Consider the following 26,618-nt stretch of genomic DNA (forward strand, 5'->3'; position numbering starts at 1 on the left):
TTCCTTTTTAAAATTGTGGTATTCAAGATTTGCCGTTTGCAAATCTTCTTTGAGAAATGTCTATTCGAATCTTTTGCTCACTTTTGTATTTATTTATTTTTAATTTCAATAGGTTTTTTGGGGGAAACAGGTGGTGTCTGATTACATGAATACATTCTTTAGTAGTGATTTCTGAGATCCTGGTGCACCCATCACCTGAGAAGTGTGCATTGTACACAGTGTGTAGTCTTTTATCAGTCAACCCCCTCCCACACTTTCCTCCCCCAGTCCCCGAAGTCCACTGTATAATTCTTATGCCTTTGTATCCTCATACTGATAGATGCAGGAGGTAGATAAGGCGGAGGTTCCCCAGAGAATCTCTAACCGGCCTGCACACTGGGAGGATGGGGTGGAGCTATGGGAAGTTTAGAAGTTTGCATCATTTGCAGTGGGGAGGAGCCTGGGCTCTTCAGCTCGCATGTGTGGTGGCCTGCAATTCAATCTGTGAGGCGGGAAACCTGCTAGCAGGACTCTCTCTCACTTTGCTGAGGGTTCCTGTTTCCCTTTTTTTTTTCAAACAATAAATCCCATTCTACTCATCCTATAACGTGTCCGTGCAACTAAATTATCCTGGTTGTGTAACAAGAACCTGTTTTTTTCTAAAACATTTTTGGCGCCCAACATGGGGCTTGAGAAAAGGTAAGTACCAAGCAAGTCTAAAAATCTTTTTTCCTTTCACTTCTATGTCTCTTTCTCCTCAGACCTCTTCAGAGGGTAGAGGAAACTGTGCACCACCTCATCCCAACAGCTGCAGGCATGCACAAGATGGACCAGAGAATGGCAGCTCCTGCACTCCTCTCCCTGCCAGGGCTGGGATGCATGGCCCAAGGGTGCCCAATGATAGGCTGGCCAATTCTCTCTGCCCTGCATCCGTGGAAGCTTCTCCTCCCCAGGGAAAGGGGTTTCACTCTGTGGGAAAGCGATTAAGTTTTTCTCAATGGTGGAAGAACCTATTTGCATAAGAATACGAAGTTCTTCCCCAGGCATCTTTTTCTTTTCTCCACCCTATTAGCAGTTAATACAGCCCTGCATTTAAGCTGTCTTTTCCTTTGCTCCACCAGGTCAGGAGTTTATTTTTAAGTGAGGGTTTGTTTTTTTTTTTCCTTTTGGAAGACATTTTGCTGGACCAGGAATAATGGGGATCACTGTTTATATTCTCTGTAGAGTTTTACTTGTGAAAAAGGATTTGTTAGTTTGGTCTTAAGCTGTAACCAATCTGGTGTGATTTGCACGACTTTCCGTATGGTCAGTAGCAAACTTTGCTGCAGGCCTCCATCTTGTTTTACGTCCTTGGGAGCAAAGCCTGTAACCATGTGGCAATGTTTTGTTCTAGCCTCTGCCATTTTACAATGGTGGCCTGGGATTCAATGAGTCCTTTCCAGTTTGATATTTGTGTGACCTTTGCTAATTATTGATTCTCTTCCCCTCCATGAACTGCCTTGGATTTTCCTTTCTCTGAGTCTTTAGTAAAGTTTGAAAGCCAGAAATATTGGCCACTTGGGATGGCTAAAGTTGGGTAGTAAGGGAGTTAAAAGGATGTTCTTAAAAAGAGTGCTCAGCTTAATTAAAAGTGGATATTCAAATTATAGATATATTTAAATGGCCTTTATGTTTTTCTTTTCTTGGATCTTGTTTTTCTGGAAAAAGGTTTTTTTCTCAGTTGACTGAATTATTTTTCTCCATTTGTCTTGCCACCCTCAATGCATGCATGAGGGGGAGAGACCTCTATTTTCTTCATGGAACCCCAGGAATTAAAAGTGGATAGATCCCTCTCAAAATCTGTTTTTGCCCCATCTATGCCTGTGTATTAGGCTTTAGAAGCTGCATGTTTTCCTAGCCCTGTCTCTTAAAGAGCTATATCCAATAATCCAATTAGGAGATTGGTAAGCAAGAGATCTTATGGTGACTGGGTTTTCTTTTGCCTGTCTGTGTAGTTATATATGTGTTGTGTGTGTGATGCCTATTAAAAGAGCTCTAATTAACTGGCTTAAAGGAAGATAAATGCTTGGATCAAAAAATTTTTTAAAGGGAGGATAAAAGTTGTGGTACCTTTCAGTTCATGTGACTTTAATCTTTGAGAAATAAAAACAACCCTTAAAGAATATTGGTAAAAAGCAGATGTCATTAAAATATAAACAGGTGGACTAAATTACGCAGGTCAGGTGCTAGGTTTGCTAAATGTTTTAAGTTTATAAACTGCTTTTTGGGTTTTAAGAACTATTTGACTTGCCTGCTCCATAAATGGTAAGGCTAGGGACATGTAGCACTAACCACATCTTTAATTACGCTGGAAGGAGTTAAACCTTGGCAGCACCTAGCACATAATGAAAACAACTTATCAGGTTTTACATTAAAGTAAAAAATTTCAAGGAGTTACCATTATAACATATAACTCAAACAACTGGAAATAAATTTACATGTGAGGCATGTAATACTAATAAAATGTGTTTTTAGTAAAAGATTATAAAAAGGCATAAAAATGTAAATTCTTGCCTAGGGTTAAATGGTTGTTTTGAATTAGATAAAATAAAGCTCAAAGTTCAAACAAGTGGTAGAAGGACTGTAAACATCTTGAAAAAAATTCCATGTGTAAACATATTGACTAAATTCAAAAAGGTAGTAAATGGTTTTTCAGTGAATTGAGCATTGAAATGAAAGCACAAGATACTCTTAAGGCACTAATCTGCTCTTTTGCAAAATTTGTAAAGGCTCATAATAGGTTTTTGCTTTTTTAAAGTATCTGAGTCATCATTTTGGCAAAATAAATAATTCATGGTAATCTGGAATTCTATTTCATAACAACAGTTGTTTTAAACCTCTAATATATTTAATAGGCTTCCCAAAATCAAACTTCAGTTTCAAAATTGTTTTTCCTGATACCTGGCTTTTTGAGTGCTACAGAGCTCTCCTGGGGCATCCAGAAAAGAAGTAAACAGGATTATTTGGCATATTTAGTTACATGGGATTGCCAAATGCTGTTTAATCTTCTTTAGGTTATATTTTGGGGAATAATACTAACATATGTCCCAAAATTATATGAAATTTCCAAAATTCTAATGTCTAAAGTATATGCTATCAATCATAATTAAGGTTGTTATGTCAAGTTATTATAAACCACGGAGACAACCAAACTTCTCTGTCAATGGTGATTCTAACTGTAACTACCCTGGACATTTTGTTATTCAGACAATTTTTGTTTTGTTGTGATCCTTTTCAAAAGATGGTTTATAATCACCTATAGGACTCTAACAGGTGCTCTCAAATGCATGTTTCTAATAACTTTGGAGATTGTGACATTGGAATAAAGGAAAAACATACAGGACTCATAAAGAAATAAAATGTTCATCAATATTAAGCAACACAAGAGTTAACTAAATGGGGCCAGGTGCAGTGGCTCACGCCTGTAATCCCAGCACTTTGGGAAGCTGGGGTGCATGGATCACCTGAGGTAAGGAGTTTGAGACCAGCCTGGCCAACCTGGTGAAACTCTGTCTCTACTAAAAATACAAAAATTAGCTGGGTGTGGTGGCAGGCACCTGTAATCTCAGGTACTTGGGAGGCTGAGGCAGGAGAATCCCTTGAACTTGGGAGGTGGAGGTTGCAGTGAGCCAAGATCATGCCATTGCACTCCAGCTTGGGTGACAAGAGCAAAACTCTGTATCAAAACAAACAAGTAAACAACAACAAAAAGAATTAACTAAATGGACTAAATGCAGAAAACTGAAGCAATCTTTTTGAGTTTTTTGGAATATTGCTGATCCTTGTTTTATTTTTCAGATTCATGGAAACTGATTTTGAACTATTTACAGCCCTTAATAATCAAGTAAGATATACTGTGAACAAAATTTGGAGAACGTGTATTTCTCTCTGCCTGGTTTCTCTAGAATTTGGAAAGTATTTGTGAGTATTAACTTATGGCAATATAGTTGTTTGGATCAGTGCAATAAAAGTCCATTTTCTTTTGCAACAGGATGCAATTGGAGAAACTAGTTTTTTTTTTTTTACCAAGGCTTTGACTGGAAGGGTGTGTTCCTTTCAGGAGTCAAGCTTGACTTGCAGAGCTGATAAAAGCCAACTGAGAAAACTGGCCTCATACCCTTGTCTACCCAGTCCCTGTAGAGGGTTCCTGACCTGTGGTCAGTAAAGAATGTCTCTTTCTAACAGGCCCAGGATCTCCAAGTTTATCCTGGGACCTTAAGTAGAGAGGATCACCCAACTCACAGGTATTTGAGGATACAAACCCATGGCTGGGCTTCGCTTTAAAAGGTCTTATCTGAGATTCCTTGTGGAACAGAGTTCCATCAAAGCCAGTCTAAAAGGCCTATTTAGAAATAGTTATTCTTGCTGTACTTTATGCAAATAAGGCCAAATATAAGACTAAAGTCTATTTTGCAAACAACTCAGTCCTATCATGATTTGTTTTTTTTTTTTTTTAACAAAAATAAGGACTGGAGAGAAAGAAATTATGTTTCACAATTTATACATTTGTCATTACATTCTAAACTCCTAGTTGTTTTTAAGTTGTAACCTACATTTTAGACTAACCCTGTGTGTTCCAGCAATCTCCAGCTGTAGCTCAGAAAGAACAAAAGGGATGGGTAATGTAGAAATCTGGATCGATATTCTAGTTCTGAGCAATTACCCTGCAAATCCTGCCAGGTGATGGCAATAAATAGGATGCCCGTCACCTGGAGGTTTCCTTTTTGGGAAAGTAAGACCAAGGGAGCTAACCAAAGCCAAGCACCATGCACCCAAATCTTAGCAAGCATAAATATAGCCACCAGTTATTTGGGCATGTCAAATAAAAGACACATCCTTTTCTCTCCCTTTTTGGAGGAGGACTCAATTCCACAGCTTCACCTTAGCATTCAGCTTATGATAAGGAGTCCATGCAACTCCTCCCCACCCCGAGACACATTTTTGTCTCAAACTCAACTCCAAGCTATGGGTCAAAGCCCTAGGAAAGAACACTAGATCTAAGGGATCCAGAGGCAGATGGTAATGGAAGTTAAAAGGCACAATGCAGGTGAGCATGACTGATTCTTGCCGGTTAAGCCAAGCTTCCTGTTTCATGAATAAAGGTCATGCTAGTATCCATCGCATAAATGGGGTCTAGGGAATTCAACGCTACTGACAGTAGTGGAGATAGGGCATAAGTGGTTAAAAGCTGATACCTCCCAACCCTTAGGTCCACCTGTTAACATGGGTGAAAGCCACTTTAAAACCCATGGGTGGCACCCTGTTGCAGTCACTGGGATACAAGGATGGAGGAAAGAAAGAGGAACACCTCACTTTCCCTCCCTCACATACCCCGGGTATATGCTAGGAAGAAAAAGGAACCAGGGACACCTGCTCCCCTCTTTCTACATGAGTAGTCATTCATCTTCAGTCTGTATCCCTTTCAATTGCATCCTGAACCACTGGGACTCCTCTGAAAAAAAAACAACAAAATGCTGCCTTTTTTTTTTTTTTTTTTTTTTTCCCTTTTTCCTTCCCTGTCCTCTCTTTGCAGATAGGTAACTGTGTCTCCATACTATGGGACACTCCCTTTGGATACATCTTCCAAACTGAGAAGAGTTAATTTCTCAAACCTTAAACTGATTGGCTTAGGAATGGCTCAGGGAACAGGAACCCAGAAGCCTGACATGCTAGCAAAAGGGTAAAAGTTTTTCTTACCGGTCAAGCTTTTGGTCCCCCCTCTCCCTGTACAGACTGGTCAAAGGACATAAGATTTTTGAGCTGTCCTCACCTGCTCCTTGTTTCATTTTGATACAAGTTTTCTAATAACCTGGTTTGTCTCTTGTCACCTTCAGGCCATCAACCTCCAAACGGTCATGCAAATGGAGGCTTGGCTGATGGTCCCTTTTGCTGGGGACCCTTGGATAGGCCTCTGAAGGAGATCTGACTGCTTTTTACCAAAACAGTGCCCCTTACCAGCAGGAAGCAGTTAAGATTGGTATTCATCCTTATCCTTATTTTAATGGCAGTTAAATGTATGTCTTCAGTGGGGGAATGATAGATGCAGGAGGCAGATAAGGCGGAGGATCCCTGGAGAATCTCTGACTGGCCTGCGCATGGGGAGGATGGGGTGGAGTTACAGGAAGTTTGGAAGCTCGAACCATTTGCAGAGGGGAGGAGCCTGGGGTCTTCAGCTTAAGTGTGGGGTGGCCTGCAATTAAATCTGTGAGGCAGGAAACCTACTAGCAGGACTCTCTCTCGCTTTGCCAGGAGTTCCAATTTCCCTTTTTTAATTCCTTTTCACCCAATAAATCTTGCCCTACTCACCCTACAATGTGTCCACATGCCTAAATTATTCTGGTCTTGTGACAAGAACCTGTTTTTTTTCTACAACAATATCTTTGCTCATTTTTGAATCAGGTTGTTTTTCTGTTGAGTTTTAGGAGTTCTCTGTATATTCTGGATATTAATCTCTTATCAGGTATATAATTTGCGAATATTTTCTCCCATTCTCTGGACTGCCTTTTTCTCTGTTCATAGAATCTCTGGATGTGCAAAGATTTTAAATTTCCATGCAGTCTAATTTGTGTACTTTTTGCTGTTGTTGCCAGTGCCTTTGGTGTCAAGTCCAAGAAAATCATTGCCAAATCCAATGTCATAAAGTTTTGACTCCAAGAGTTGTATTGTGGGTCTTAGCTTTAGGTCTCTGATGCATTTTGAATTAACTTTTGTATACGGTGTTAGATAAAAGTCCAAATTAATTCTTTTGCATGTGAATATCCAGTTTTCCCAGGACCATTTTTTGAAAAGACTGTCTTCCCCACTGAATGGTCTTGGTTCCCTGGTCAAAAATCATTTAACCATATTTGCAAGAGTTTTTACTCTAAGGGGATACTGATCGAAACTCTTTTGAAATAGTTATCCCCCAGTGGAGAGAATTTTAACCTCTTGCATTTTGATATTATTGGTTACAATTAACAGTAGTCTGTCATCTATGAACAAATTTTGATGCTTACCTGAAGATTATGCTTATTAAGCTATAGGCCAGAGTTTGTGTGTTCAACAGAGACAGTTTCAAAAGCCTCATGGAAAGAATTGTACCAAATACTTCAAAGTACTAATACTTGAAAGAATAGACTCATGAGTAGACTTCTGCTTAGACAACTTTTAGACCTAAACAGTGGACTGAGTTAGAATTTCTAAAACTCTTTCAGGCCAGAAGCAGAAAGTTTCATGAAAGCAGACTGCTAAGCCCAGGCTTATTTGAATAATAATTAATTATCATAGGACTGAATCAACACAGAATGAAAAAGGAATACAGAAGGAAATTTCTTTTCCTATTTGTTTGGAGTATTACTGACATTGGTTGTTTTAAATGTTCTATTTTCTGGATACATGAGGAAGCTCTTTTTCTTCTTTTTAAGCTATATGTAACCCACACAATTTAGTAGATCCTGATTTCTTAACTAATATGAAACATTTCAAAATAATATTTGATTCTGACTTCCTCCAAATTCAAAAACTCTTAGTAATTTCCTAACTTTTCTTGACAGTATAGTTACTTGCATTCCTAATAAGAATGTCTTCCTTTTCAACAGGATATAATTGTACAAACTGATTGTGCAACCAAGGCCTTACCTGGAGATATATTTGAGAATGATGGTCATCTAATCAAATATCACTACCACTTTGAAGAAAAAAATATTGGCTGTACTCCTGAAGCCAATGCTGACAATGCCCTCCCAGAAAAACCAACCTAGTACCTGGAGCAGAAGGTTTCAGCTGTTTATGTGGTAAGGAAGATCACTTACATGTGGGAATAAAATTTTGGTGACCTGTAGTAGAGAGGAACTTACCAAAATGATGATATGGTAAAGTTTCTTGGGCATAGTTTACTAATCTTGGGTTGGCAAAAATAGAGGACTTTAAAAGTATTAAGTAATGGCAAAAACCACAATTACTTTTTTAGCAACCTAATAGAATCTGAGATTCCCTAAGAAAATTTCCAGACAAAAATTAATTTTGTGGTCTTTGTATTTGTACAACAAACTTAAGAAGGATATCTGGTTAATTAATAATCTAGCGGCCAGGCGCGGTGGCTCACACCTGTAATCCAGCACTTTGGGAGGCCGAAGCAGCCGGATCACGAGGTCAAGAGATGGAGACCATCCTGGCCAACATGGTGAAACCCTGTCTATACTAAAAATACAAAAATTAGCTGGGCGTGGTGGCACATGCCTGTAATCCCACTACTCGGGAGGCTGAGGCAGGGGAATCACTTGAACCCAGGAAGTGGAGGTTGCAGTGAGCTGAGATCGTGCCACTGCACTCCAGCCTGGCGACAGAGTGAGACTCAGTCTCAAAAAGAAAAAGAAATTGCTCTAATTATGTAATGAATCAGCCCAAACCTAATGAGATCAAACACGTTTTTTTGTGGTAAATAAAAACTATCTTAGAGGCCAGGCTCTGTGGCTCATGCCTGTAATGCTAACACTTTGGGAGGTTGAGGAGGGTGGATTGCTTGAATCCAGGAGTTTGAGACTAGCCTGGGCAATATGATGAAACCCTGTCTTCACAAAAAATACAAAAATTAGCTGGGCATGGTGCTGTGTGCCTGTAGTCCCCAGCTACTTGGGCAGCTGAAGCAGGATAATTGCTCGAGCCTAGAAGGTAGAGGCTGCAGTAAGCTGTGATTGTGCCACTGCACTCCAACATGGGTGACAGCAAGATCCTGTCTGGAAAAAAAACTTATCTTCGTGATTACAAAGATCACTAGAATGCCCTGACTTGTATATCCTTCTGAGTTATCTGCACTTTTCATTGTTTTACACGATTTTACAACTTTGCAAGTTGAAGAAAACTAATAATAATGTAAGTAATGATTCCTGCCCATAGAAATGCAAATAAGTGTAGTCCTGATCAGGAGCAACTAATCATTGGCCTGTATATCTTGCACAAATTTTTGATTTATAAATTCATTCCAGCCTTCATGACTGTTGACACATGTCTATGTCCTTTCCATTCTTGTTTGAATTGGTGTAACAGCTTACTAGTTCTCTCATTAATTAATAAGTTAAATAAAATCTTTGGCACATACTTATTTTATACTTCTAAGTGTTATAACTCAACCTTTATAAAACTATCTTTTACCATGTATCATACTGTATTCTCCAAAGTATTTCATTATATTGATTTATCTATATATTTTTCTTACTCCACAGATGCTTATAGCTTAAAGCTTTTTTGCTTGGATCAGTAAACTTCCAGAGTAAACACATTCGATTGTTTACAATTCTTAGATTGGGCAGTGCATCTTATCACTTAAGTATTTCAAACCACGGTAAAAAATCCCATTTCTTTCTCTTTCTCTCTCTTTCTTTCTCTCTCTCTCTCTCTCTTTCTTTCTTTCGAGATGGAGTTTCTCGTCACCCAGGATAGAGTGCAATGGCACAATCTCTGCTCACTGTAACCTCTGCCTCCGGGGTTTAAGTGATTCTCCTGCCTCAGCCTCCTGAGTAGCTGGGATTACAGGTGCCCGCCACCACGCCTGGCTAATTTTTGTACTTTTAGTAGAGACGAGATTTCACTATGCTGGCTAGGCTGGACTCAAACTCCTGACCTCAGGTGATCCGCCCACCTCAGCCTTCCAAAGTGCTGGGATTACAGGTGTGAGCCACCGCACCTGGACCCCAATTCTCATTTTTGAAGAGAGTTTGTAATTAGTTTGTCACCTCCCAAAATGTCTTCTTTTACTTTTTCTTTTATGTAAGGTGCTATAGCAGAGTAGTCAAGAATTCCCATCTTAGAATCAGACTGCCTAGACTTGAATACCAGTTCAGCTACTAAGTAGTTCCATGTTCTTAACTACCATCAGCTTCAGATTTCTTACAAGCAAAATGAGGATTTATGTAAAGAGCTGATACATATAAAATGCTTAGAAGAATGATTGGTATTCAATTAATATAATTATTTTAATATCTCAAAATCCTCATGGATAAAGAAACAATAAAACCGTATATATATAGTTTTAATATATATGTATAAACACATGTATACATATAAACACATGTATATGTATACATAAATACATGTATACGTACACATAAACACATGTATACATATATATGTTAAGCTATTCTCCTGCCTCAGCCTCCCAAGTAGCCGGGATTATAGGTGCCAGCTACCATGCGGTGGTGTATACACGTATATATATATGTTTAATAAACATAACATACAGCATGTTTGTTTTATATATATATATATATAACACACATATACATATATATTCACACACACACACACACACACACACACATATATATAATACAAATGATATGGATAAAAATATTGTTTTTTCTGTATCATTTACCAAGAGGAAATCACCAACTCTTTTTCTTCTCAGGGCAATCACTAGATGTTCTTTCATACAATACAGCTTAGGGAGCATCATTATTGTTTTGGATTTCTCCAGAAGATTTAATTTCTGTCAGTGAAATGAGATTTCCTATTACAAATCTCCGAGGGTATCTTCCCTCTTTGTCTTAAATTCTTTCTTTGCCTGTTGTTAATGTTATTACTTTGAGCTTTGAACCTATCAGTTGCCTTGAGGCTGCAAAGCATAAGTTGTCACCTTCAGATTTGGATCCAGTCTCTCTGAAAATATCTTCATTTATTTTATAAATACAGAGGAGCAGGATTTATTTTCATCCTCTTCCTCCTTTAAGTCACATTTTCCAACCCTCTATCCTCTTGAATCAGGTTTTTTACTCAAACATGAAACTTCAGGGATTCCTATTTGATACATTTTAGTCATTATTAGGAAAATGTCTTATTTCTTTGATGATACAGTACATGTTGAGGTATATTATAATAGTTAAGATGCTTTTTAGTTACAGACAACAGTAATCTCTATTAGCTTATTGGCTCATGTAACCAAAAAGTCAAGCAGTCTGTATAGTTCAAGAAGGGCTTGAATGAGTGGTTCACAAAATGTTACTGGGACCCAGTATCTCTTTTAAACTTCTGTTTCTCAGGATTGTTTCTTATTGCTAGTTCCATCATAGCAGGCATTCCATTCACGGTCCCAAGATGTAATTCTTGGGGTTGTATATTTCCTCATTCATGTTCAGCAGGAAACAAAGAATCTGTGTCCCCCAGTAGTTAAATTAAAATCTAAGAGATGAAATCCACTGGCTCTGACTGCTTTGAATTACATGATCCTTTAACTAATGACTGTGGCTAGGTGAAATGGGTATGCTGATTATACAGTATTAAGCCAACCTACCCTGGAGGTTTAGTCAATTCCACCCAAACTACATGACTGGGAAATGTGGTATAGTGCTAGGAAGAGGGAATGGAAAATGACTGCTGGACAGACAACGAACAAATGTCAATTACAAGAGGCATTTCTTAAGTCTCTATCTCCTGAAATAGCAAGCTGATTAGTTTTGCAATAAGTAGCAATGAGCTTATTAGTAACTACTGGACAGTCAGTACATTGACCAAGTTTCACTTTTTTGATTACTAGAAGTAGATAATTGAGTTAGGAAGGTAAAGAAGTAATTTAAAAAAGCAACTCTTCAGCTAGGCTGTGAACTCTTTTTTTTTTTTTTTTTTTTTGAGACAGAGTCTCACTCTGTCACCTGCAGTAGTACGATCACAGCTCACTGCAACCTCGACCTCCTGGGCCCAAGTGATTCTTCCACCTCAGCCTCCCAAGTAGCTGGGACTACAGGCATGTGCCACAACGTCTGGCTAATTTTTGTATTTTTCAGTAGAGATGGGGTTTTGCCATGTTGCCGGGCTGGTCTCAAACTCCTGGGTTCAAGACATCTGCCCACCTCAGCCTCCCAAAGTGCTGGTATTACAGGCATGAGAAACTGCACCCAGGCCCTAGATTGTGAACTTTTTATGGGCTGGAACAATCTGTTCATATTTGTATTCTGAGCAGTGAGCACAGTGTTTGGTACCTTGAAAGAATTCTGCAAATATTTAATTCTTAATTTACAAGGTTATAAAAATTTCCTCATATATGTCATCTCCTGTACTAAAAATAATAATCTGTTGTGAGATACAGGATAATTATTATTTCCATTTTATAGATGAGAACTGAAGCTTAAATTTTAAGTAACTTGTCCGAATTATTAAGTGGTGAGGTAAGGGCTTATATCCAGGTTTTCCGTCTCTAAGTACAAGATTTTAACATTATTCCACATTGCTTCACATATCGCAGACTGTGAGCAGCTGAGGGAAATTGTAATTTTTCTTTCTAATAGGTAATCAGGTGCTCCCTTTCAATATTAATTTTACATAGGTAAAACTTGTAAAAGTAAGCCAAATAGTATATATAGATATTCCAAATGACTGTTCTCACATAGAGGTCTTCTGACACACTGACAACACACCAGGTCATTCAGAATCAGTGGGACTCATTAATAAAGTTAGTGCTAGAGAAGCATTCAAAGTTAACATAACTTCTTTAGAAGCATCAAGGCCTTTCTTTTCATTATTTTCTGTTACCTATTTCTTCCTTTTCATTCTACTGTATAGCTAGATGCCCAGTCTGAAGAACAACATTATATTCTTTGATATATTGTTAACTGTCATTTGTCACAGGAAACATAAACATGTGAGTCTACTTATAAAACTGAACATCTGTCAAAAGACCAATTACTATTTACAAAGGACGGTTAAATACCAGCTAATAAATAGTTAATCAATGAGAAAGTCTTCGCTGATGCTATATGAGAACATCCAGTTAGAACAGTTTTACAATCATTCTCAACTAGTTCCTCCAAAGAATTAAACCCTAATAATTAACTTATCTCCTGTGCATCTAGAATAGTATTAGTTATGTACAATCCTTGGGAGAACTGAAAAATGGGTCACTCAAATAATTTTTGATGTACTAATCTTAACCTTAGCTCCCGGAGGGCATGTCTAGACTTGCCTTGGGCCAGAAAGGCATTCACTGTCCTGAAGGGAGAGATCCAGGCCTGGCAGGACTCAGCCCAGTGCTGACTAAAAAGCCCTTGGGCCTTGAATAAACATCGGTGGCAGCCAAGCAGTAGCTGCCATGAGCCTAGAGTGATAATGGCCATAGGGAGAGATTTCTGCTTGAGGAAAGGAGAAGGAAAAGTAAAGAGGACTTTGTCTTGCAACCTGGTAAAATAAACACCAGAAGATTCCTAAAGCCTCCCATCCCAGGCCCTAGCTCTTGGATGGCATTTCTAAACCCACCTTGGGCCAGAAGGGGACCTGCTGCACTGAAAAAAAAAAAAAGCCTGGTCTTGGCAGGATTCCCCACCTGCTGACTAAAGATCCCTTGGTCTTTGAGTAAACACAAGCAGCAGCCAGAAAATAGTTGCCACAGGCCTTGGGCAAGACCCAGTACTGTGCTGGTTTTAGGAGTGACCCAACACAGTACCAGTGGTGGTGGCCACAAGAGTGCTTGCATTAACACTTCCCCAACTCCAGACAGTTCAGCACGAAGAGGGAGACTAAGTTTGTTTGGGGAAAAGTAAGGGAAAAGAACAAGACTTTGCCTGGTAATCTAGGGAATTCTCCTGGATCTTATTTAAGACCACCACGGCAGTACCTCTATGAGTCACAGCATTACTAGAGTCGGGGTGCCCCCTAATGCACATGTGGCCTCAGTGACCAGACTTAGATCACAACATTTAATTCCCTTTGAGTATTTGGAAAGCCTTCCCAAGAAGAATGGGTACAAACAAGCCCAGACTTCAAAGATTAGAATAAATATTCAGATACTGATGAACAGCCACAAGCATGAAGACCATCCACAAAAGCATGGCTTTGCTAAATGAACTAAAATAAGGCACCAGTGACCAAGTGTGTAGTGACAGAGATATGTGACCTTTTAGACAGAGAATTAGAAATAGTTGTTTTGAGGAAGCTCAACAAAATGAAAGATAACAGAGAATGAATTCAGAATCATATCAGATAAATTTAATTAAGAGACTGAAATAATTAAAAACAATCAAGTAGAAATTCTGGAGGTGAAAATTGAATTGACAAATTGAAGAATATACCAGTCTTTCAACAGCATAACTGATTAAGCAGAAAAAAATTAGTAAGCTTGAAGACAGGCTATTTGAAAATACAGTCAGAACAGTCAAAAGAAAAAAGAATAAAAAATAATGAAGCACGCCTATAGGATCTAGAAAATAGCCTCAAAGAGCAATAAGAGTTATTGGCCTTAAAGAAAAGGTAGAGAGAGAGAGAGAGAGAGAGAGAGAGAGAGATCAGGGTAGAAAGGTTATTCAAAGAGATATTAACAAAGATCTTTCAAAACATAGAGAAAGACATCAATATTCAAGTACACGAAGGCTACAGATCACTAAGCAGATTTAACCCAAAGAAGACCACCTCAAGACATTTAATAATCAAGCGCCCAAAGATCAAGGATAAAGAAAAGATCCTAAAAGCATCAAGAGAAAAATAACAGATAACATATAAAGGAGCTCCAATATGTCTGGCAGCAGATTTCTCAGTGGAAACCTTACAGGCTGGGAGAGAATGGCATGGCAAATTTTAAACTGCTGAAGGAAAAAAACTTTTATCCTACAAAATTATATCCTGCGAAAATATCCTTCAAACATGAAGGAGAAATAAAGACCTTCCCAGATAAACAAAAGCTGAGGGGTTTCATCAACACCAGACCTATTTTACAAGAAATGCTAAAGGGAGTTTTTCAATCTGAAAGAAAAGAATATTAAAGAGAAATAAGAAATCATCTGAAGGCCCCAAACTCTCTGGAAACAGTAAATACACAAACACAGAATATTATAACACTGTTAAGTGTGATGTATAAATTACTCATCTCATATCTTGAGTAGGACGACTAAGAGATGATCTAAAAAATAATAACTACAGGCATGGTGGCTCATGCCTGTGATCTAGCGCCTAGACAGGGCAAGGTGGGTGGATCGCTTGAGCCCAGGAGTTTGAGACAAGCCTGGGCAAAATAGTGAAACCCTGTCTTTACAAAAAATACAAAAATTAGTTGGTCATGGTGTTGCGTGCCTGTAGTCCCAGCTACTTGGGAGACTGAAATGTGAGGATTGATTTAGCCCAAGAGGCCGAGGCTGCACTGAGCCGTGATTATACCATTACACTCCAGCCTGGGCAACACAGTGAGACCCTGTCCCCCCAAAAAAAAAACCTACAACTTTTTGAGACATACTATTATAAAATATAGATAGAAAAAATAAAAAATTTAAAGCTGGGGGGATGAATTTAAAGTGTAGAGCTTTTATCAGTTGTCTCTTTGCTCTTAACTCATAGCAATCAAAGTTAAGTTGTCATTGGTTTAAAATAATGGGTTATAAGATAGTATTTGCAAGGCTCATGGTAACCTCAAACCAAAAAACTAACAATAGTTCCACAAAAAATATAAAGAAAGAAATTAAAACATACCACCACAGAAAATCACTTTCACAAAAAGAAAGACAGGAAGGAAGGAAGAAAGAGAAGACCACAAAGAACTAGAAAAAAACAAAACAAAACAAATCATAAAATGGCAGTAGTAAGTCCTTACTTATCAATAATAACACTGAATGTAAATGAACTTAACTCTCCAATCAAAAGACACAGAATGGCTGAATAGATTAGAAAACAAGACCTAAACAATCTGTTGGTTACAAGAAATACACTTCACTTATGAAAACACACACAGACGGCTGGGCGCGGTGGCTCAAGCCTGTAATCCCAGGACTTTGGGAGGCCGAGGCGGGCGGATCATGAGGTCAGGAGATCGAGACCATCTTGGCTAACACGGTGAAACCCCGTCTCTACTAAAAATACAAAAAATTAGCCGGGCACGGTGGCGGGCGCCCGTAATACCAGCTACTCAGGATGCTGAGGCAGGAGAATGGCGTGAACCCGGGAGGTGGAGCTTGCAGTGAGCCGAGATAGTGCCACTGCAGTCCGACCCGAGCGAAAGAGCGAGATTCCGTCTCAAAAAAAAAAAAAAAAAAAAAAAAGAAAAAAAAAAAGCACACACAGACTGAGAATAAAGGGATGGAAAAAGATATTCCATGCAAGTGGAAACCCAAAAAGAGTAGCAGTAGCTATACTTATATCAGAAAAAATAGATTTTAAGACAAACACTATAAAAAGAGACAAGGAAGGTCATTTTATAATGATAAAAGGATCAATTCAGCAAGAGGATATGACAATTGTAAACATATGCAACCAACACCAGAGCATCCAGACATATAAAACAAATATTATTATATTATTAGAACTAAAGAGAGAGACAGACCCTAACATACCAATAGCTGGAGACTTCAAACACCCCACCTTAAACATTGGACAGATTCTCCAGACAGAAAATTAATAAAGAAACATTGAGGCTGGACGTGGTGGCTCAGGCCTGTAATTCCAGCACTTTGGGAGGTGGATCGCTTGAGGTCCAGGAGTTTGAGACCAGCCTGGCCAACAAGGTGAAACCCCGTCTCTACTAAATATACAAAAATTAGCTGGGCATGGTGGCACGTGCCTGTAATCCCAGCTACTTGGGAAGCTGAGGCAGGAGAATCGCTTGAACCTTGAAGGTAGAGGTTGCAGTGAGCCGAGAATGCCCCACTATATTCTAGCTTGGGCAACAAAGCAAGACTCTATCTTAAAAAAAAAAAAAAAGAAACATTGGACTTAATCTCTATTACAGATCAAATAGATCTAATAGATACTTATGGAATATTTCATCCAATGGCTGCAGAATACACATTCTTCTCCTCAGCACATGAATCATTCTCAAGGACAGACGATATGTTAGGCCACAAAACGAGTCTTTATAATTTCAAAAAAAACTGAAATCATATATATCTTATCTAACCCACAACAGAATAAAACTAGAAATCAATAAAAAAAACTTTGGAAATGATACAAACATATGGAAATTAAACAATATGCTCCTGAATGACCAGTGGGTCACTGAAGACATTAAGAAGCAAATTAAAAATTTCTTGAAGCAAATGAATACAGAAACACAAAACACCAAAACCTATGGGATAGGCAAAACAGTACTAAGAGGAAAGTTTATACCAATAAGCACCTACATCAAAAAAGTAGAAAAACTACAAATAACCTAATGACACATGTTAAAGAACTAGAAAAGCTAGAAAAAATCAAGCCCCAAAATTAGTAGAAGAAAAGAAATAAAGATCAGAGCAGCAATAAATGAAAACAAACAAAAAACAGTACAAAAGATCAACAAAATGAAAAGTTGTTTTTTTAAGAAAGATAAACAAAATTGCCAAACCTTTAGCCAGGCAAAGAAGAAAACAGAGAACACCCAAATAAATAAAATCAGAGATGAAAAAGGAGACATCACAATTATATCACAAAAATTCAAAGGATCATTACAGACTACTATGAGCAACTATATGCCAATAAGTTGGAAAACCTAGAAGTAGTGGATAAATTCCTAGATGCATACAACCTACCAAGATTGAACCATGAAGAAATCCAAAACCTGAATACAGCAATAAGTAATGAGACTGAAGCTATAATAAAGTCTCCCAGCAAAGAAAAGAACCAATAGCTTCACTGCTGAAGTCTACAAAATATTTAAAGAAGAACTGATACCAATCCTACTCAAACTATTCTGAAAAATAGAGAAGGAAGGAATACTTCTATACTCATTCTACAAGGTCAGTATTACCCTGATACTAAAACCAGACAAAGACACATCAAAAAAAGAAAACTACAGGCCAATATCTGATTAACATTCATGTAAAAATCCTCAACAAAATGCTAGTACACCAAATTCAGAAACACATTAAAAACATCATTCATCATGACCAAGTGGGATTCATCCCAGGGATGGAAGGATGGTTCAACATATGCAAATCAATCAATGTGATACATCATATCTACAGAATGAATGACAAAAACCATATGATCACTTCACTTGATGCTGAAAAAGCATTTGACGAAATTCAATTGCTTCATGATAAAAACCCTAAAAAAATTGGGTATAGAAGGAACGTTCCTCAACATAATAAAAGCTATATGCAACAGACCCACATCTAGTATCATACTGAATGGGGAAAAACTGAAAGCCTTTCCTCTAAGATCTGGAACATGACAAGATGCTCACTTTTACCACTGTTATTCAACATAGCGTTGGAAGTGCTAGCTAGAGCAGTCAGACAAGAGAAAGATATAAATAGCACTCAAATTGGAAAGGAAGACATCAAATTATCCTAGCTTGCAGATGATACAGTATTTGGAAAAACCTAAGACTCCAACAAAAAACCATTGGAACTGATAAGCAAATTCACTAAAGTGGCAGGATACAAAATCAAAATACAAAAATTAGTAGCATATCTTTTTTTTTTTGAGATGGAGTCTTGCTCCATCACCCAGGCTGAAGTTCAGTGGCATGATCTTAGCTCACTGCAACCTCCGCCTCCCAGGTTCAAGCAATTCTCCTGTCTCAGCCTCCTGAGTAGCTGGGACTACAGGGGCCTGCCACCACACCAGGCTAATTTTTGTATTTTTAGTAGAGACGGGGTTTCACCTTGTTGGTTAGGCTGGTCTCGAACTCTTGACCTTAGGTGATCCAACCGCCTCAGCCTCCCAAAGTGCTGGGATTACATGCGTGAGCCACCATGCCTGGCCAATTAGTAGCATTTCTATACGCCAACAGTGAACAATATGAAAAAGAAATTAAGAAGGTAATCCCATTTACAATAGCTACAAAGAAAACACATAGGAATAAATTTAACCAAAGAAGTAAAAGATTTCTATGATGAAGTATAAAACATTTTTGCAAGAAACTGAAGTGGACACACACAAAAAACAAAGACATTCCATATTCATGGATTGGAAGAATCAATACTGTTAAAATATCCACACTTCCCAAAGCGATCTATGGACTCAATGCAATCCCTATCAAAATACTTTCACAGAAACAGAAAAAATAATCATAACATTTACACGGAACCACAAAAGACCCAGAATAACCACAGCTATCCTAAGCAAAAATAAAAACAAAACTGGAGGAGTCACGCTACCTGACTTCAAATTATACTACAGAGCTGTAGTAGCTAATATATCATGGTACTGGCATAAAAACAGACACACAGACCAATGGAATAGAATAGGGAACCTAGAAACAAATCCATATATGTACAGTGAGCTCATTTTGACAAAGGGGTCAAGAACATACATTGGGGAAAGGACAGTCTCTTCAATAAATGGTCCTGGGAAAACTGGATATCCATATGAAGATGATTAAAACTAGACACCTATCTCTTGCCATATATAAAAATCAAATCGAAATGGATTAAAGACTTACATACTTAAATCTAAGACCTGAAACTATGAAACCACTAAAAGGAAACATTGGGAAAACTCTCCAGGACATTGGACTGGGCAAAGATTTCTTGAGTAATACCCGACAAACACAGGCAACCAATGAAAAAATAAACAAATAGGATCATATCAAGTTAAAAAGCTTCGCATAACAAAGGAAACAATCAAGAAAGTGAACAGAATCCAAGGAATGGGAGAAAATATTTGCAAACTATGCATCTGAGAAGGGATTAATAACCAGACTATATAAACAACTCTATGGGAAAAAACATAAAACAATCCAATTTAAAAATGGGTAAAAGATCTGAATAGATGTTTCTCAAAGGAAGACATACAAATGGTAAACAAGTATATGAAAAGGTGCTCATCATTATTGATCATCAGATAAATGCAATCAAAACTAAAATGAGATATCATCTCTTCCCAGTTAATACGGCTTTTATCCAAAAGACAGGCAATAATGAATGCTGGTGAGGATGTGGAGAAAGGGGAACACTTGTTTGCTATTGGTGGGAATGTAAATTGGTATAGCCACTATGCAGAATAGTATGGAGGTTCTTCAAAAAACTAAAGACAGAACTACATATGATTCAGCAATGCCTCTACTAGGTATATATCCAAGAGAAAGGAAATCAGTATATTGAAGAGATATCTGCACTTCCATGTGTATTGCAGCATTATCAGCCTGAGTGTCCATCAGCAGATGAATAAAGAAAATGTGGTACATATATACAATGGAGTACTGATCAGCTATAAAAAAGAATGAGATCCTGTCATTTGCAACAACATGGATGGAACTGGAGGACACTGTTAAATGAAATAAGCCAGGCACAGAAAGACAAACTTTGCATGTTCTCACCTATTTGTGGGAGCTAAAAATTAAAACAATTGAACTCATGGAGATAAAGATGGTAGAATGATGGTTACCAGAGGGTGGAGAGGGTGGGGAGGGGGAGTGGGAAATGGGGATGGTTAATGGGTACCCCAAAATATAGTCAGATACAATGGATAAGATCTAGATAGCACAACAGGGTGATTACAATCAGCAATAATTTGTTGTACATTTTAGAATAAATTAGGGAATACAATTGGAATGTCTGTAACACAAAGAAATGATGAATGCTTGAAGTGACGGATACCCATTTACCCTGATGTGATTATTACCCATTGTATGCCTGTATCAAAATGTCTCACATGCCCCATAAATACATCCACTACTATGTACCCCACACAATTAAAATTTTTAAAAAGTCTTCATTTGGTAGTATCTTCTAAGAGACTATGGATGCTAAGTTGTTGGCTTTTTTCTCTCCAAATTTTGGGTGTTTTGCTTCCTAAGTATTTAAAACCAAATTTCACTTTATTATTTGTTTTTCTTCTCTGCCCCTCTCATTTTATATCCATATTAGGGACTTAGATCAGTTTTTTTTTCATCCAATGTCTAAATTATCACTGTTTAATGATTTTTATGTATCAGTTTAATCTTTTACAACCTGGCATTTGTTTTGCAAGCTATCATTCAGCCACTGACTGAATAAACACATAGGCACCTAAAAAGTTTACTTATGATGAGGAGTCACAGAATTTATATCAAAATTCAACTCTGCAATGGTTGTAATGAGAGCTCAATGAATGGAAAAAAAATGAGATGCAAAATCATGAGAAAAAACAGGAAGGTTAATACAAATCAACTATTTGCTTGACCAATCTGTCTAGATTTTAAGACTCAAAGTGATTCTCTTAAGAGGTAATTTTAAGCCAGGCAATTTATTTAAAGATATCTGATGAAATTGGTAAGACAAAAATAACTTCTGAGCAATGACTTTCTTACAAGTCATTTGATAAAAGTTCATTGTCACAAATGACAGAATCTTAATGATAGCAGAGTACTTTAGTCACAGGAAAAACTCTATTAAATTCCTTGATGGATATACTCAATGGCACTTACACTTTCACAAGAAAGCAATGCTGAAAATCCATCAGAATAAAACAACACATCTTCCATATGTTACAGCTTATCTCCAAGGAGAGGAAGTAGAATACATATTTGGAAAACCATTAATGCAAAAGCCTCTTGTCTTACCCGTTCATCTGTTGAATGATGGGAATAATTGATGAGACCAGGGATGGGCTGTTCACCGTGTGCCATGACAACAGCAGGACTGGTGTAGAATGGATGCTTCTAATGCACAACACATAACAACTATGAATATAGTGACAGGAAAACATGAAACTATACAAGCAAAATGACTAAAAAGGAAAAAAGGTAAAAACAAATGGAAAAATGAAATGCTAACATTTTCCAAATGTAGAATGACAGAATCACCTTAGATTTTAAATGCCATAAGCTTCTCTCCTAAGATTGAAATTTATGGCACTTCTTACTCTTTTAATTCAGAGTAAAGGAAAAAGAACATATAATGATTTAAAAATGCACCTATTTAACCAATTGGTTTCATAAAAAAAAAAATCACACAAAACTTAAATACTTGCTAGCCTTAAGCACTTACTGGATCACTGAATGGACACTTCAAAAGGATTTCTCGATGATTCTAATCTATATATTATTAAAAAAAAACCTCATAATGCTCATAGCCAAAATAACTGGATAAGCCATAAAATCTGAGAATTACTTCATATAGCAATTAAATTTTCAATCTTTATGCTCTTAATGAAAAATCATAATTTCCAGAATTGGTATGCTACTTTCTGAAGATATTAAGGCATACTAGGTGGACTTAAGTAGGTATGAAGAATAAACCATGTTCTGTAACTTTAAGACAGTTAAATTTACTCAAGTAACTCATGGTAGTATATTTACCCATGGAGTTGCCCAAAGAGAATTTGTAATACTTTGATATTGTCCTAATAATATTTCTTACTTTATTAAAGTAAAAATGCAAATATATCCATTTCCTAACTTTACCACTAGGGTAATTTGTGTCAAGCAATGTTTGAATAAGTTATTAGTTAAGAAAAATTCAACAATTGCCAAAAAGCTTTGTCCCTTTAAAAATCTTTATTAATCTTTCCCAACTCATTTCTTGAATCATCTAAGGTCTTTTACCTTCGGTTTGCTGTTCAAGAATTTGTGAAGTTTTGATATTTTGAATATATAAACATTATATATTTAATATGTCCACAAAAGTGACATCTCCAAAGAGTTCTAAAATGTCACATTGTTTATCATTGTAGCTATTAATTCAATAGGCTACAGCTCATCAGTAATGCCTCAGAACTCAGAATTAACTTCAGTGCCTTCAAGGAATCTATATCAAGAAGGAAACATAGTAGTGGAGTGTCATGGACATCCCAGTTTTTTTTTAGGGTTCTCTGAAGAAGTATTAAATGTAGGGAGGGATGGGATGGAAAACAGATGAAACCAGTACATTTACCTGTGGGTCCTTTAGGCCTCTGACTATCTCTCATCAGGCTTACCTTGGCAGCAATGGCTGCTGCAGTTATATGTGATGAGGAACTATCTTCTGTTGAAGCAACACCACTGTCTTTCTTCTCTTCTTCCTCTTCTTCACATTGAACCCCTTTGTCTTCTGTCTGTTTATGGGGGCTGGTAGTAGGAGGAGGGGAAAGAGGGGGTGGTGGGGAAGGCAAATCTTCAAGTTCATCATGCACCTCCTTTACTTTTACAATGGCATCACGTAAAAGGTCAATGGCATGAGGTAGAGCTGGCAGTATGAATTGAAAGCATTCCTGTATGCAAGAGAAAGAAAAAAAATTAAGATGAAGCACTTTTGTAATTATATAAGATGGTGGCAATCAAATTGTTTCATGATTTTGGCTCTGCATTTTCCTCCATCAATCTCAGAATGAATCATATGTAAAACATTGTCTTAGCAATATGCCATGAAGTAAGCATAACATATATTACAGTATTCTCCATAAGCTAAGGAACTACAGTGCTACAATGTTGGTCATATCAAACATTAAAAATGACCACTCTTTTAATTAAAATTAACTTTTAAATGTTTATAGGAGTATGTGCTGTGAAATGATCTAAAATTTGTAATATTTTTGTCATGAACTGTACTACTCCTAATTATTGTGATGTAATAAAAATAGTTACAGTGACAAAAAAAAAAAGCATATACTCTGCTGACTATTCCTTTTGCTATGCAAAAGCTCCTTAGTTTAAATTAGGTCCCAGCTATTTATCTTTGTTTTTATTGCAATTGCTTTTGGGTTTTTGGTCATGAAATCCTTGTCTAAGCCAATGTCTAGAAGGGTTTTTCCAATGTTATCTTCTATAATTTTTATATAGTTTCAGGTCTTAGGTTTAAGTCCTTAATCTATCTTGAGTTGATTTTTGTATAAGGTGAGAGTTGAGAATCAAGTTTCATTCTCCTACATAGGGCTAGCCAATTATCCCAGGGCCATTTGTTGAAAAGGGTATCCTTTCCCTACTTCATGTTTTTGTTTGCTTTGTCGAAGATCAGTTGGCTCTAAGTTTTTTATTTTATTTCTAGGTTCTCCATTCTGTTCCATTGATCTATGTGCCTATTTTTATACCAGTACCACGCTGTTTTGGTGACTATGGCCTTATAGTGTAGTTTGAAATCAGGTAATGTGATGACTCCAGATTTGTTTTTTTTGCTTAGTCTTGCTTTGGCTATGCGGGCTCTTTTTTGGTGCCATATGAATTTCAGAATTGTTTTTCCTAACTCTGTGAAGAATGGTGGTGGTATTTTGATGGGAATGGCATAGAATTTGAAAATTGCATTTGGCAGTATGGTCATTTTCACAATATTGATTTGGCTAATCCATGAGCATGGGATGTGTTTACATTTGTTTGTGTCGTCTATGATTTCTTTCAGCAGCGTTTTGTAATCTTCACAATCTACACATCTGACAAAGGACTAATATCCAGAATCTATAACGAACTCAAACAAATCAGTAAGAAAAAAAAAAAACAATCTCATCAAAAAGTGGGCTAATGACATGAACAAACAATTCTCAAAATAAGACATACAAATGGCCAACAAACATATGAAAAAATGTTCAACACCACTAATGATCAGGGAAATGAAAATCAAAACTGTAATGCAATACCACCTTACTCCTGCAAGAATGGCCATAATCAAATAATCAAAAAACAGTAGATGTTGGTGTGGATGCGGTAAACAGGGAACACTTCTACACTGCTGGTGGGAATGTAAACTAGTGAAACCACTATGGAAAACTGTGGAGATTCCTTAAAGAACTAAAAGTAGAACTACCATTTGATCCAGCAATCCCACTACTGGGTATCTACTCAGAGGAAAATAAGTCATTATTCAAAAAAGACACTTGCACACACATGTTCATAGCAGCATAATTCACAATTGCAAAATCGTGGAACCAACCCAAATGCCCATTTTTTTTATATATAAATATAAAATACAAATAATATATTTATATAATATTATATATAAATATATAAATATATATTATATAAAATATATATTTATATAAACAAATATATATAATAAATTATATATATAAAAACAAAATAGTTTCTTTATCCACTTATTGATTGATGGGCATTTGGGTTGGTTCCACGGTTTTGCAATTGTGAATTGTGCTGCTATGAACATGTGTGTGCAAGTGTCTTTTTTGAAGAATGACTTCAATATATATATATATGATGGTATATTACTCAGCCATAAAAAGGAATGAATTAACACCATTTGCAATGACCTGGATGAGATTACAGACTATTATTCTAAGTGAAGTAACTCAGAAATGGAAAACCAAACATTGTATGTTTTCACTGATATGTGGGAGCTAAGCTATGAGGATGCAAAGGCATAGGAATGACACAATGAACTTTGGGGACTTATGGGAAAGAGTGCAGGGGGTGAGGGATAAGACAACAAATATGGTGCAGTGTATACCTCTCAGTGATGGGTGCACCAGGATCTCACAAATCACCACTAAAGAACTTACTCACGTAAGCAAATACCACCTGTACCCCAATAACTTACGGAAAAATTAAAAAAAATAAGATTGAGGACAGGCATGGATGGTCAGAATCAGATTCTCTAAAAAAAAAAAAAAAAAGGCATGCACTGCATTTTAAAAAAAATAGAATTTCTATATACAACTTGGTAGTTTAAAGAAGTATTATGAGAAAGACACGAAAGATAGGAAAGAAGCCCAAGAGTTTGAGGCTGCAGCGAGCTATGATCGTGTAACTGCATTCCAGCCAGGGTGACACAGTGAGACTCTGTCTCTAAAAATAAATAAATAAATACATTCTAAAAACTTGTATACTACCCTCTTTTCCATCCCTTCCTCCCCAAGAGAAAACCTACATACTCACACACATACACATTTAATTCTTGGGTTATTTCTACAACTCTTAAATGATTTATGCAAAAATCCTGAAGAAACTAGGAGCCCTCCATCCTTTGTTCCCAACCTTCTGAGTCAAGACCATTTCTTGATGTGATTCATGCCAAACACTTAAGACACTGCTGTATTTTGGATGGGTCAAATCTACTTAACCTTTTTTTTTTTTTTGAGACGGAGTCTCACTCTGTCTCCCAGGCTGGAGTGCAATGGCGCCATCTTGTCTCACTGCAACCTCTGCCTCCTGGGTTCAAGCAATTCTCTGCCTCAGCGTCCTGAGTAGCTGGGATTACAGGTGCCTGCCACCACGCCTGGCTAATTTTTTTTTATTTTTAGTAGAGATGGGGTTTCACCATCTCGGCTAGGCTGGTCTTGAACTCCTGACCTTGTGATCGGCCCGCCTCGGCCTCCCAAAGTGCTGGGATTACAGACATGAGCCCTAGCGCCTGGCCAAATCTACTTAATCTTTAATCCAAAAGTAGAGAGAAGCAATTGGGGGCCTTCCATGCAGAAAGTGGGCTCAGGAGGCTAAGTAAAGGAATATGAATATTTATATCCAAGGCACTCAGGAAGTTTTACACAGGTGCAAGAAACTTACATTAAAGTGGCCACAAGATTGTTTAAATAGGCGACAGACAAATGAAACTCTATGTTTACTGCTAGACACCAAACCTTTGTGTGAAATCTTGAATTTATGGGGAGGGAGAGTAGCCTGTACCTGTCTGTTATTTTCCTAATCTCGACCCCTCATTCTTGAACTGCAGATTGAGCCCCTTTGGGCTTCGGTGACCCCACCACTGGGGTATATTTATTTGATGGTTGATTTTGCTGTACTGTCTACTTCTTTTCCCATCTTCTAATCATTTTTTTTTTTTTTTTGAGACGGAGTCTCGCTCTGTCGCCCAGGCTGGAGTGCAGTGGCACAATTT

General features: G+C 37.4%; 1 protein-coding gene across 16 annotated transcripts in view; it reads right to left on the reverse strand.

Moving 5' to 3' along the window:
- The window catches only part of GPHN (gephyrin), a 667,615-nt gene that overhangs the window by 244,986 nt on the left and 396,011 nt on the right, over positions 1 to 26,618 (reverse strand). For 8 of the 16 annotated variants that reach the window (XM_032179249.3, XM_032179242.2, XM_032179247.2 and 5 more), the window contains 2 exons: positions 22,780 to 23,052; positions 21,425 to 21,523 (listed from right to left, as the gene is read on the reverse strand). In XM_032179249.3, the coding sequence (XP_032035140.1) occupies positions 21,425 to 21,523; positions 22,780 to 23,052 (372 nt within the window). The remainder of the gene's footprint in view (positions 1 to 21,424; positions 21,524 to 22,779; positions 23,053 to 26,618) is intronic. The other 8 variants (XM_032179254.3, XM_032179251.2, XM_032753695.2 and 5 more) reach the window with 1 other exon arrangement.

Source organism: Hylobates moloch, unplaced genomic scaffold, assembly GCF_009828535.3.
Source record: "Hylobates moloch isolate HMO894 unplaced genomic scaffold, HMol_V3 SCAFFOLD_16, whole genome shotgun sequence".
Classification (NCBI taxonomy): Eukaryota; Metazoa; Chordata; class Mammalia; order Primates; family Hylobatidae; genus Hylobates; species Hylobates moloch.